This window comes from Erpetoichthys calabaricus, chromosome 11 (assembly GCF_900747795.2).
Source record: "Erpetoichthys calabaricus chromosome 11, fErpCal1.3, whole genome shotgun sequence".
Classification (NCBI taxonomy): Eukaryota; Metazoa; Chordata; class Cladistia; order Polypteriformes; family Polypteridae; genus Erpetoichthys; species Erpetoichthys calabaricus.
This window is the reverse complement of record NC_041404.2, coordinates 93,498,865-93,512,584: the sequence shown is the minus strand read 5'-3', so window position 1 is coordinate 93,512,584 and position 13,720 is coordinate 93,498,865. Positions and strand designations below refer to the sequence as shown.

Sequence of the window (13,720 nt, the reverse complement as noted above, 5' to 3'; positions counted from 1 at the left end):
GAAGAAGTTAAGTATCTTTACGTATAGAAATGACTAAAGTTTGACAAGAAAAGCTAAGTTTAGAGAAGATACCTTTTTTCTTTATTCTTGTGTGGACTATTTGCTTCGAATTTTCACTAAATCTTTTAAAATGAAGTTTTGGACTGAGAGATTTCTTTTGGTGCAATGTCACTCCTCATTTAGGAAAAGATCAGTTATGAAAAGTGCGATGGCAGCTTCCACCTGCTGCTATAGACACTTCAGTATGCAAGCAACTCTCCACGCTAGTGTTTAGATCTGGCAGTGCCATGCTGACACTTCAGTTCATGAGCAATAGTACTGAGAATGCAGTCAGACTTCTTTTTGGGCACATACACCGTCAGACATACTGTATCTAATAAAAATTTTAACTCTGCAAAATCTTTGGGAATTATAAACCATTTTATTTATTGTTTAGGTTTTTGTTTTTTTTAAAGTTTAATAAATCATATGTTTGATTTAACACTGTCTTTCTACAAATTGTAGTTCACAATTGTAGCCAGTACTTTTGCACACCCTAAAGAACTTATAATCAAATCAATTATCTGATCTGACTGAATTATTAACCCACTTAAGTTCCCTTTCCCAGACAGTCATTCTTCTTGGTGATTTTAACATCCGTATTGACATTCCTACATGTAAACTGAGAAATGAATTTCTGCCCTTGCTGGACTGTTCAGACTTGGTGCAACATGCTGATTTTCCTACCCACTCTGGTGGTCATATATTGGACCTGATCTACACATCTGGCTTATCTGTCGGCAACACTTAAGTAGTGATTTGGGACTCTCTGACCATAAAGCAGTACTTTTCACTCTTTCATTACCTCTTCCTCCTCTTACCTGTAAATGTGAAATTTCTTCCAGAAACCTTAAAAATATCTGTCCTACTATCCTTGCTGGATCAATTTCTGATCATTTTCTATGTTCCCCTACTCCATCAACACTTGATAGTCTTGTTGGCTACTTAACGCAGCCTTTCATTCAGCACTAGATAAAACAGTCCCTATAAAATTGAAGGAGGTTTCCTTTAAGCATTCAGTTCCATGGTACAACTCAGAATTACAGCTTCACTGTGCACACCCAGACTTTCTCTGTCCACCAAAGGGCTTACAGAGGTGTACTAAGTACTGCCAAGAACACACATTATGACAGAATAATAGAAAGTGGCCATGGTAACCCGAGGGTTTTGTTCTCCGTAGGCAATAAATGACTTCAACCTACATCTGGCCCAATTAATTCCTCTGGTGAAGTTTATAAAATTAAAATTCTAAACAATTCAACAACATAAATCTATCATCTATTTATATTTTTCCCTGTCTTCCCACTCCATCCAGCTCCATTTCTAAACTTTCATCAGTCACATCTGCATTTGTTAATGATCTGCTTTGTAATATGAGGCCAACTACTTGTGTACTGGACTTCATCCCCACTACACTTCTTAAATACTGCCTTCATACCTTAATCCGACTGTCACAACAATAGTAAACGCATCCCTTGACACTGGCTTTGCGCCAGCTACTTTTAAAATCACTTCTGTAATCCCAATGTTAGAAAAGACTGGCCTTGATGCTAACAATCTTAACAATTTTCAGCCTATTTCTCACTAACTTTTTCTGTCAAAAGTTCTTCAGTGTGTTGTGGCCACTCAACTCACCAATTACTTAACTTCTAATAAATTGATGGAACTCTTTCAGTCTGGATTCAAAGTGCAACACAGCTGTGAAACTGCTCTTCTTCGATAACTAATGATTTGCTTATGGCAGCAGACTGTACAAACCAGCATATTAATTCTGTTAGACCTCAGTGCAGCATTAGATACTGTCAAACATGACATTCTACTGTCCAGAATGGAGAACATTCTGAGTATCTCTGGCACTGTCCTCTGGTGGTTTAAGTCCTATCTGACTGAGAGGTTAGTCGTGGAAACAGGAGATCTAGCTCAGTGCCAGTCATACAAGGAATTCCTCAGGTCTTTGCCATCTGCTTTTCTGTATCTATATGCTTCCCCTTGGCCATATTATTCATAGCTTTGGTCTGAGTTATCAGATGGTCGCTCTTCACTTTCTCCTGCTACTCATCCTAGAGCATAGGCCATCAATAGGGGATCTCCAGACATCTCTCTTTTGGTCTGTAATCTCCATGTCACTGTCCTGCTCCACTGACAGACTGAGAAGATCATTCCTCCCCCAAACTATGCGACTCTTCAATTCCACCAGAGGGGGTAAACGTTGAACATTATTCAAGTTATTGTCTGTTTTTTACCTGCATTTTTTATTACTCTTTAATTTAATATTTTTTGCTGCTGGAGTATGTGAATTTCCCCCTGGGATTAATAAAGTATCTATCTATCTATCTATCTATCTATCTATCTATCTATCTATCTATCTATCTATCTATCTATCTATCTATCTATCTATCTATCTATCTGGTTCCATTTAAATCCCATTTTCTTGATGTCTGCCTCAAGGTCACAACATCTGGTGTTATTTGGCTGAAGACCTCTTTTCCTATTTCCTTGAGGGTTCCACTTTTGGGCTTGCCTGGTGATGTTGGTTGCAGGTTTGCAAAAAATGTGTCAAATCCAGCCCCATCTTCTCTTTCTTTATCTCATCTTCTGCAGGAAGCTGGTTTGTTTTCTTCCTGAGGTCGTCATTGCTGATGATATCAGGCCAGCGTATCTTGAGGATCTTCCTTAGGCAATCGTCGATGAAAACTTGCACTTTCTTGACTATTGTCACAGTTGTTCTCAAGTCTCTGCTTCATAAAGTAGGACTGTCTTGACGTTGCTGAGTTTGGTGTGTATTAACAGTTCCTTGTAACTCCAGATATTCTTTAGTTGCAGAAATGCAGCTCTTGCCTTGCCAATCCTAGCTTTCACATTAGCATAATTCCACCTTACTTTTTGATAACACTGCCCAGATAGATAATGTCTTCCACCTCCTCTAATGCCTTAACCTCCAACATAATTGGGTTAGAGCTGTTCTTGTTTCCTTAGAGGATTTTGCTCTTTCCATTGTTTATGTTGAGCCTAATTTGAGCAGCAGTGGCTGCCATGTTGTTTGTCTTTTGCTGCATCTGCTGCTGTGTGTGTGACAATAGGGCCAAGTCATCAGCATAGTCAAGGTCATCTAGCTGTGCCCAAGGTGTCCACTGGATCCCATTCCTTCTCTGCATCATGGCTGTCTTCATCACCCAATCAATTGCAAGCAGGAAGAGGAAAGTTGACAACAAATAGCCTTGTCTGTCACCTGTCTTCACTTTGAACGCCTCTGTCAATTACTTTGCATGTCAGTCCCTCATATGAGTTCCTGATGATGTTGACAAGATTGACTGTGCACACCATTATACCAGAGGAGATTCCATAGGGTCATCCTATCTACACTATCAAAGGCCTTCTCATAATCAATAAAGGTGACATATAAGGAAGAGTTCCATGCCATCGACTGCTCAATAATGACACACAGTGTTGCTATCTGGTTCATGCAGGATCTATCCTTGTGAAAGCCAACTTGATGGTTACATAGTTGAGTGTTGAGTTTGTCCTTCGTCCTGTTCAAAATAGCTCTGTTTTCTCATTCATGTCCCCAAGTCCATGACCTCCCATAATGTCTTCATACCCTGTGTTGACATTTCCAGTCTTGGCACTTAAGTCCCCAATGATGATGTTGACATCCCATTCTGGGTATCCTTCTACTATGGACTGCAGTCTTTGTCAGCCTCTTCACTGTCATTAGTTGGGTCATAGCACTGGATAATATTCATATCGATTTCCTTTTTCTTTGGTCTGAGGATGCTGTAATTATTTTTGAAGCATGGGCCTTGCAGCCAATGAGAGCATTCTGTGCTGCTTTGAACAACATTAGTGCTACTTTGTGGGTATAGGAGGCATTTTCCTCACTGTGTTCAGAGTACAACAACATCTCTCCTTTGGTCAGACTTTTTTGTCCGCACAGTGTCCATCTGGTCTCGCTGATGCCAAGCAGGCATAATTTATAGTTCTTCATCTCTGCTGCACCTTGTGTGGTCTTTCCATTTTCACACATTGTCCCCACATTACATGTTCTGATGTTGACTGCCCTAATTGTTAGAAGGGTATTTGGCATTGTAGTTCCCAATATTTTCTGGCTTTCACCAAGTGGCGTCATAAGTTCTTTTGATGAAGACCCATCTCTTCCCACGGCTGAGTTGTCTAGATTTCTACTTGTTGGCGTTTCTGTAGCTGGGTTTTTTTCACAGGGTGGGGTAGCTGGCCCCACACCCAACCCTCTTCCTTTCACATCCAGGCTTGATACCAGCAACGGAAGCGTTTTATCAGATGATACTCAACTCTATGTCAGTGTTAAAAATGAACTTCATCAGAGCTTTCTCAGCTCACAACTTGCCTCAGTGAAATTAAAGCCTGGATGGAGCATAACTCTTTAATTTTTTTTTTTTTACCATTTCTGTCCTCCCGACCATCGGACCTTACTTTATTTTTTGTTATTTAGTATTGCCTAATGTTATTTTTATTTTTTATGAACTTTTCTTTCTTCATCTTTTAAAGCACATTGAGCTACACCATTTGCATGAAAATGTGCTATATAAATAAATGTTGTTGTTGTTCTTAAATTGCAACAGAACTGAACTTCTGTAAATTGGCACTAAAGCGCAACTTAAGAAAATGAGCTCCTTTTCAATCACTCTTGATGATGATCTCATCAGACCTTCTTCTAATGCAAGAAATCTTGGTCTCATTTTTGATTCTATCCTTTCTTATTCCACCCACATAAACACATTAGTGAACTTTCTTACTTCCACCTTGGTAACATATTCACTCATTCCTCTCCTTTTCTAAAGCTGAGAAACTTGTCCATAGTTTTATCACATCTCACCCTACCCTACTAGCAGGTGCTGCTTCTAATCTAATGTCACAGCTCCAGTTGATTAAAAATTCTGCTGCAAGAGTCCTTACACAAAGCTGCAACAGTGAGTACATAACACCCACCCTGCTTCACCTTCAGTGGCTGCCTGTGTCTTACAGGATCAAATATAAAATTTCATTAATAACCTACAAAGCTTTTAATGGCCTTGCACTGGACTACAGAAGTCACCTTCCCAATCATTATGCTCCTGTTTTTCCACTAAAGTCCAGTGAATCTGGTAATCTTTGCTGTGCCTCACACTAACCTGCAATCTGTAGGTGAGAGGGCTGTCATTTGTATAGCACTCAGACTTTGAAATGACCTGCTGAAATTAATGAGCTCAGCTGGCTCAATTCATTCTTTTAAAAAAAAACTTAAAACTTATCTGTTCAGGAAGGCCTTTAACTTAACCAAACATCCTGTCCCTTCTTTCTGCTTACCTCTCTGTTCAGATGCTCATGATAATATGGTGTGTGTTATACCATAAGTGATGTTATTTGTTCACACTTTTCTTTTAGTATTGAATTTAGTATTTACTTTTGTTTATTGTCTTTTATTCTACTTAATACTTTGTATATCCTGTATTTATCTGTTTTAGTGTTATATGCAGAAAATATTTGTATCCAGTGTTACATACCCTGCTGTTTTTTTTTCTGAGACTCTGTGAAGCGGCTTGAGCATGGGAAAAGTGCTATATAAATACAATTTATTATTATTAGTATTATTATTATTATTATTTAATGCTTAGTTTTTCCCCTGTCATCCTCAGTGTAACAATAAAATGTGATATAAATTAACACAATTCCACTTCTATAATATTATGACTTAATGTCAATTATTAATTATTTTTTAATTAACTGTTTCTTTACCTCTGATTCATTGATTTCTTGTGGAAGTCCAAATTGCTGCATCATTAAATCTTGTTTCTAACATTTCTTTGATGATCGGAACAGCCGTTTGTTCATTCGACGTTTCAGATAATGGTCCTTTGAACGGTTCCCATAATTGTAAAGTATCAACTTCACCCGTCATAATTAAGTACACGAAGAAGTGTCTTAATTTGTCAGGCATCATTACAGAAGTGGCATCAGACATCATTCCAAACATATAGTCGTCTGATTTACATAACCCAGCTGCTTGTGCCGCTTCTTGAAAGGTACCGTACGTAGTTCCATCTATAGTTAGAACATCTTTATATGATGTTGCTCCTTTCGATCACGTAACAACAATTTTAAATGAAACTGTTCGATATCGTTTGGTGATACAATATTTAATCGAGCAATACTTTTGCAATTAATTTTTCTTGGATCCCAGACTCTTTTTTGTTTCTGCCATGTGTAATGTTGAGGAATTTGCACATACGTACATGCTTTTGCATTTATGTCTGTTTATTAAGTTCAAAATAAGCCAATAATTTTATATTTCTATTTTTCAATACCACTAAAGCTTCTGCTTCTTCGCCCTCTTTAAATTGAATTATATTCTGACCTGGTAAATGAATCGGTAATAATTCAACAGAATGACTTCGACCGTGTATTGGCAATTCCATTAAATGCCACCTGCGTTCCATTGCACTGACGTACCGAGTATCTAAATATGCTTGAACTTCGTCCTGAGACTGTTCTTTTGATAAAGTTATGCGTACTCTATCGTGCCCTTTATGAATGAACTTGTGATGTACTTAATACTCATAACCGATGCACAATACTTGAAATTAATATGACAATCGAATCGTTTGAGCAAATACAGGTTATATGGTACAATCATTGAATTATCGAGCATCACGATTTTACCATCTTTCTTTCTGTGATAAGTATGTTGTTCGTGACGATTATCTCTTCGATGATAATCAGGAAAGCCAGCCTTGGTCATATCTGTTGTTTTAACAAACGCTTTTGGAAATTTCTTTAAACACTTTTTTTCTTTTGAGTCCAATCATACTGAATCTTTTAAATGTGGTCTGTGAGACATGTGTTAAATGACTTTGTACCCTAATTCAGGATAGGTTTCTCTGTTTGGAATTTCAGCACAGACAAACCGGTCTACATCATTAGCAGTTAATAATTTATTTTGCAAAGTAACCAGTACATGCATGTGAGGCAAACCCCATTTTTGAAATTCGATCGTGTAAATGTATGCTCTGATTTGACCGAACACTGTTTCGAGTTCTTTCAATAAAAATAAGATTTTCTGATAAAACAATCTACTTACAAAAGTATATCCAGAGCCGATGTAGCCAGTGGTATTTTTCTCAAGAATCTGCGGATTTCTGGCCGTTGTGGATTGCACATTATAGGGAAAAAATGGAAGAAACCTTGGGAAAGGCAGTTCAAAGAGAGACCCCTTTGGGCGTAGGTTGGGCATGCAGTGGGTGTCAAAAGAAGGGGGTCAATACAATACAATACACAGAACAGAACAAACCCTCAATAAAAAATAAAATTTTTTTTATAAGTACAGAGCAGCATTTAACAGTAGATGATATCACGTAATAAGATTTGGATAATTTTAGACTCCTGGAGACCTCATCCATCAAGCTGCCTCCGCCATTTGGCCATTCCACAGCTGAAACAGTGTTGGGCCAGCCAATCCGATGAAAGGACCCCTCTTTCGCACGATTCCTGCGATCCTCCATCAGGGATGACGTTACCTTAGGCAGTCAAAACAACTTGGCTGGTGGGCCGTGGCACCAAGTACCATATTTGAGTACCGAGAAGAGAAACAGAATAGGTGAGGGTTAGTATCCAATTCTAACTATCATGTTACTTATGTTTTAGTGCTATTGACTAATAACAGAGATGCAGTATGTACAGTTAATCAGCAGCTCTAGTCAGGATATTCTAAACTGAAGTAGTGAGTTTTCAGCCGGGATTTAAAAGCTGAGACCGAAGGGGCATCTCTTATAGTAGCAGGCAGACCATTCCACAGTTTAGGGGCCCTGTAACTAAAAGCTCAACCTCCCATTGTTATTTTATTAATCCTTGGAACCTTAAGCAGACCAGCATCTTTAGATCTTAATGTGCGCTCTGGTTTGTAAGTCATGATAAGTTCAGACAAGTAAGCTGGACCTCGGCCATTTAATGCTTTATATGTTAAAAGAAGGATTTTGAAATCTGCCCTAAACTTAACCGGGAGCCAGTGTAAGGATTTAAGAACTGGAGTTATGTGTTCGTATTTTCTTGTTCTTGTAATAATTCTTGCAGCCGCATTTTGTATTAACTGGAGGCTGTATAAAGAACAGTTTGAACACCACATTGCAGTAGTCAATGCTACTAGAGATAAATGCATGAATTAATTTCTCAGAATCCTGTTTATTTAGAAAGTGCCTTAATATCCTAACATTTTTAAGATGGAAGAAGCATGTTTTGGACAACTTTGTAATATGCGCTTTAAATGACATGCTAGGGTCAAAGATAACTCCTAGATTGTGGGCTGATTCAGTAAAATTAATTGGGATTCAAACTGAGTTAAATGATGACAAAATATTGTTATGATCAGCGTCATTCCCTCCAACAATTAACATCTCTGTTTTATCTGTATTTAAAGACAAGTAGTTCTCATTCATCCACTCCTTTAATTCGCTAACACAACTAATTAAAGACAACATCGGAGAAACTTCATCTGATTTAAATGAAAGGTATAACTGGGTGTCATCTGCATACGAGTGAAAATTAACATTATGTTTCCTAATGATAGATCCCAGTGGAAGCATGTAAAGTGAAAACAGTAAAGGTCCCAGTACTGAGCCGTGTGGGACACCATATTTAACTTCTGTGTATAATGATGGAGTACTGTCAGCACATTTTTGTACATATTGGAATCGATTTGATAAATAAGAACTAAACCAAGCGAGCACGGTGCCTGTAAGCCCAACATCATTTTCTAGCCTGTGTAGTAAAATAGAATGGTCGATGGTGTCAAATGCTGCACTTAAGTAGAACAACATAATTACAGTGGAGTTTCCTTCATCAGGGGATATCAGAATGTCGTTTACAACCCACATTAGTGCCGTTTCTGTACTATGACCAGTGCGAAAACCAGACTGGAATTTCTCAAATAAATTGTAATGCGTAAGGTGTGACTGAAGCTGATTGGCGACTACTTTTTCTAGTATTTTAGAGAGAAACGGTAGATTTGAAATAGGCCTATAATTATTTAGTATGTGTGGGTCTAGGTCTGACTTTTTAAGTAATGGTTTAATGACTGAGACTTTTAGTGTATCAGGTACTGTGCCATGCAATAATGAACTACTGATAATCTTTAGAATAGGCGCTGCAAGAACATTCATTGCAATTTTTACTAGTTTTGTTGGCACTGGATCTAGGGAACAAGTAGTGGGCTTCATTTTAGAAATTAAACTTAAGACTTCCTGCTAAGTTACAAGATTAAAATTACTAAAGTGCTGAATGCAATGTGAGACAGGGTCTGCTAAGCTAGTATTTGGTTTGTAGTGTGATGCAGAGATCTGGGATCTTATATTTTTAATTTTCTCATTGAAGAAGTTCATAAAGTCTGTACTGCTAATATCTGTTGGTATTTAGCCACTGTTCTAAACAGTACCCGAGGATTTTTATTATTGTTATCTATTAATGTAGAATAGTTATCTGAGCGAGCTTTAAAGAGGGCTTTTTTATATTTATTAACACTCTCTGTCCATGCAGTTTGAAAGACATGTAGCTTTGTTGTTCTCCATCAGAGCTCCAGTTTTCGACACTCTAATTTAAGAGCTTGAGTGTTTTCATTAAACCAGGGAGAGTTTCTATGTGCTTTGATCACTTTTGTTTTAAGGGGAGCCACTGTGTCCAGAGCATCTCTCAAGGTCACATTATAATGTGATGTTAGCTGATCTAAATTGTTTTCCACAATCACACTTGACTTACTCAAAGTATCTATAAATTTTGAAGCAGAATTACAATCTAGATGTCGCACTGTCTTTGTTTTAATCTGGGAGTGTGTTGACAAGGGCAAAACTAAATCAAATGTAATTAAGTAATGATTGGAAATAACTTCATTTAATGGAGTGATATTTAAAATTTTGAATTTCAACTTTGTAAGTTATAATTAAATCTAATGCGTGGTTATGATTATGAGTTGGACCTTTGACAATCTGACAAAATCCTACTACAAATAAGTAAAACATTTGCTAAAAGTGTCAGTTTCCACATCAATGTATACATTAAAATCCCCCATCAGTACTACGTGATCATAATTTATAGCCAAATCAGATAGAAGGTTGCTAAATTCAGTCATGAACAATGAATAAGGCCCTGGTGGTCTGTAGACTAGCACTATAATTGTGTTGGAATCTGTTTTAATATTTGAAATGAATGCCTCAAAGGATGTAAAGTTGCCTACATTTTTAGAAGTGATTTGCATTTTGTTACAATGAATTATTCCAAGGCCTCCTCCTCGACCAAAATCTCTAGACTTATGACGGAATGAGTAGCCATCTGGTGACGCCTCAGCTAGGGGGACAGTGTCACATTTACTAAGCCAGGTTTCAGTGAGAAGACACAGATCAGATTTTGTACTTAATATAATATCATTTACCAAAACAGCTTTACTGCCAAGAGAGCGAATGTTCAATAAGCAGCATTTAAAACTGCATGGTTCTTTCTGAACTGCTGATATATTTTTTGTTTTAATTTGAAGTAAATTTCTATTACAGATTCCCCTGGTGGAGGGTCTGGTTTTATCCCTTTGTCTAATTATACACCTTATTTTTTGGTTATCAATTAATTTAAGGTTTGTATCAAGACTAAATTTACTGGATGCCCCATGACAAGGATTATGGGTAACAGCTTCAGGAAAGTAACAGGTGGGATAAACAACAGCCTGTGATTTAAGATCACATGACTGCGCCCTGGATGGTGCTCTAATCAGTCAACCAGGCAGTTTTGCTGCCATATTTTGGGATAATACATAAGATCCCCTCCAGTTAGGATGAAGACCATCTCTTCTGAAAAATCCAGGCCTTTCCCAAAAATCATCCCAATTGTTCACAAACGCTATGCTTTTGTTTGCACACCAGGTTTCTAGCCAGCAGTGAAGGGAATGCAATCTGCTATAAATCACATCCCCTCTATGTAATCTTGGTAAGGGGCCAGATACAACTAAATTCCGACATTTTCTTTTGGCTTTGATGCATAGAGAGATGAAGTTCCTCTTTAATACCTCAGATTGCTGTGAATAAATATCATTAGTGCCGACATGCAGCAATAAGGTAGATAGTTCATCGTCGGCGACACGGTCCAATGCGGCCTCTATGCCAGAAATCTTGGCCAAGATTTCTTAACATTAACTGCTGGTTTAACACAGTTTGGAATTCTAACAGTAACAGTGGAATTCTCAGTTTCCACAGGCGGGCTGCGGAGTGCTGAGAATCTGTTCTGGACATTGCAGATCTTTCTTCTTCGCTTAGTTGTAGCTTACTTTCCTTATTATCAGAATTATTGCACATAGATTATTATTGTTCTTTTTTGCAGTTTTTTTTTGGCATTCTTTTCTCTCCAACGCTTTTGGGTCTCTTTTCGAGGTGTTGCTCTTTCTTCTTCGCTTACTCGTGGATGTGTCATCTTTAACTTATAAATTTTTTTAGAGCTGCTCTTTCTTCTTCGCTTAGTCGTTTTTGAAGTTCTATCCAACAGCTGAGAGGTTAGATGTCTGTGATCTTGTTTGAAAATGTTTGTAAATAGGGTGTGACTTGCCAAGGTCACCGTCTCATGGGACTTGCTTCCAAAGGATGCCAGTATGACGTGACTTGACCGTGTCGCGGGACGTGAAAGTGACTCTCTGAAGTGTCTCTCTGTCTCTCTTCAAATCTGTCTCTCTTCAAAAGATCACGTCTCGTCCCAAGTTTTTTTTTTTTTATAATAGTGAGATTTAAGGTGTTGCTTTATCATTAATGTAATATAATTATTCAGTATTCATGGAAATAAAACACTATTATAAAAAACATAAAGAATGCACTATAAAAATAATTATAGTGGGACAGAAAAAAGCATTAAATTTATTACATATATCAATAAACAAGTTGTAAGCCCCTGCGGTGGGCTGGCGCCCTGCCCGGGGTTTGTTTCCTGCCTTGCGCCCTGTCTTGGCTGGGATTGGCTCCAGCAGACCCCCGTGACCCTGTAGTTAGGATGTAGTGGGTTGGGTAATGGATGGATGGAAGTTGTAAGCCCACAGTAACACACTGTAACTGTGTCATTTGGCATTGTTGCTGCAGTGATTTCTGTCCTAATTATGAGGGTTTCAGAATGTGACCTCAATGACATCTTAAAATATTCCCTTTTATTCTGTCAATTAATATTGGATTACTGCAGTGGGTTGGCACCCTGCCCGGGATTGGTTCCTGCCTTGTGCCCTGTGTTGGCTGGGATTGGCTCCAGCAGACCCCCGTGACCCTGTGTTCGGATTCAGCGGGTTGGAAAATGGATGGATGGATGGAATATTGGATTACTTTTTTATATGTATCAGTTTATAATGAAATTCTTTTTCCTTGATTGAATTTTCATTAGGGACCATTCCAATACTATTCATTCTTACATCTGTGAATTCTGCTCTCTTCTTAGCACCTGTTCCTCAGAGTGCACCTTTGCTGGGAAATGTGAACATCCTTCTGGTTAATTTAGGCAAAATGGTTGATACCACCACTAGTAAGTAATTTTTGATGTTTTGTGTGAATTTACTAATCCAGACTAGTCTTTACAAAGAGAATTTAGGTAGGGAAGCGGGCGGCATGGTGGCGCAGTGGTAGTGCTGCTGCCTCGCAGTTAGGAGATCCGGGTTCACTTCCTGGGTCCCCCCTGCATGGAGTTTGCATGTTCTCCCTGTGTCTGCGTGGGTTTCCTCCGGGCGCTCTGGTTTCCTCCCACAGTCCAAAGACATGCAGGTTAGGTGGTTTGACAATTCTAAATTGGCCCTAGTGTGTGCTTGGTGTGTGGGTGTGTTTGTGTGTGTCCTGCGGTGGGTTGGCACCCTACCCGGGATTGGTTCCTGCCCTGTGTTGGCTGGGATTGGCTCCAGCAGACCCCTGTGACCCTGTGTTCAGATTCAGTGGGTTGGAAAATGGATGGATGGATGGATTTAGGTAGGGAAATGTTATAATTAAGGATACATTTATAATGGAAGTGTAGTTTAACTTATTTAAAAATGAGGCCATAAATTATTTGACTTTCTGCAATTGTAGGCATTCCCATAAGTGGAGAGCCCTCCTACTGCTCGGCCTGTAGAGCTGCACTTGAACTGAAAGACAATTCTCTCAAGGTAAATCATTTTTATTGTCACTGGTGTTCTTCTATTCAATAATTGAATCTTGCTTTCTTTAATATCTGATATCTGAAATTATATATATCTTTAGTTAATTTGGTATGTGTTTGACGCAGGATTACTTATTTTACACTTGCTCCTTCTTCCAGTTGAATATCATCTGATTTTATATTTTGTAGGCAAGTGAATGCATGTTTTGTTGTAATTCAGCTTATCAAGTGAAAAGGGAACCATTTGCAGCAGTAGACCAACTGTTCATGATGACCCCCAACTTTGAAGTTCAGTCTTTCATTGGTGATTCAATTATCGTCTTTTGTGTGGACATTTCAGGGTCAATGAGTGTCACATCCAAGGTATCTAATAACCTTTATTTATATATAAGTATATGTATGGATTTTATAGTATCTGTCTCATTGTATATCTACCTATGATAAAAATATTTGTCTTTTACTTTGCTAGGTTCCTGAAGGGGGTAAAACCCTTTATATGTCTCGGCTGCAGGTGAACAATTGAGTGTTTTGTTTTTGTTTT

The 13,720-nt window shown here is 38.3% G+C and overlaps 1 protein-coding gene across 1 annotated transcript in view; it reads left to right on the top strand.

Annotated features, from left to right (window-relative positions):
* The window catches only part of LOC114642651 (circularly permutated Ras protein 1-like), a 334,580-nt gene that overhangs the window by 112,491 nt on the left and 208,369 nt on the right, over positions 1–13,720 (top strand). The window contains exons 6-9 of the mRNA XM_051933702.1: positions 12,493–12,576; positions 13,110–13,186; positions 13,369–13,542; positions 13,649–13,690. Of these exons, the coding sequence (XP_051789662.1) occupies positions 12,493–12,576; positions 13,110–13,186; positions 13,369–13,542; positions 13,649–13,690 (377 nt within the window). The remainder of the gene's footprint in view (positions 1–12,492; positions 12,577–13,109; positions 13,187–13,368; positions 13,543–13,648; positions 13,691–13,720) is intronic.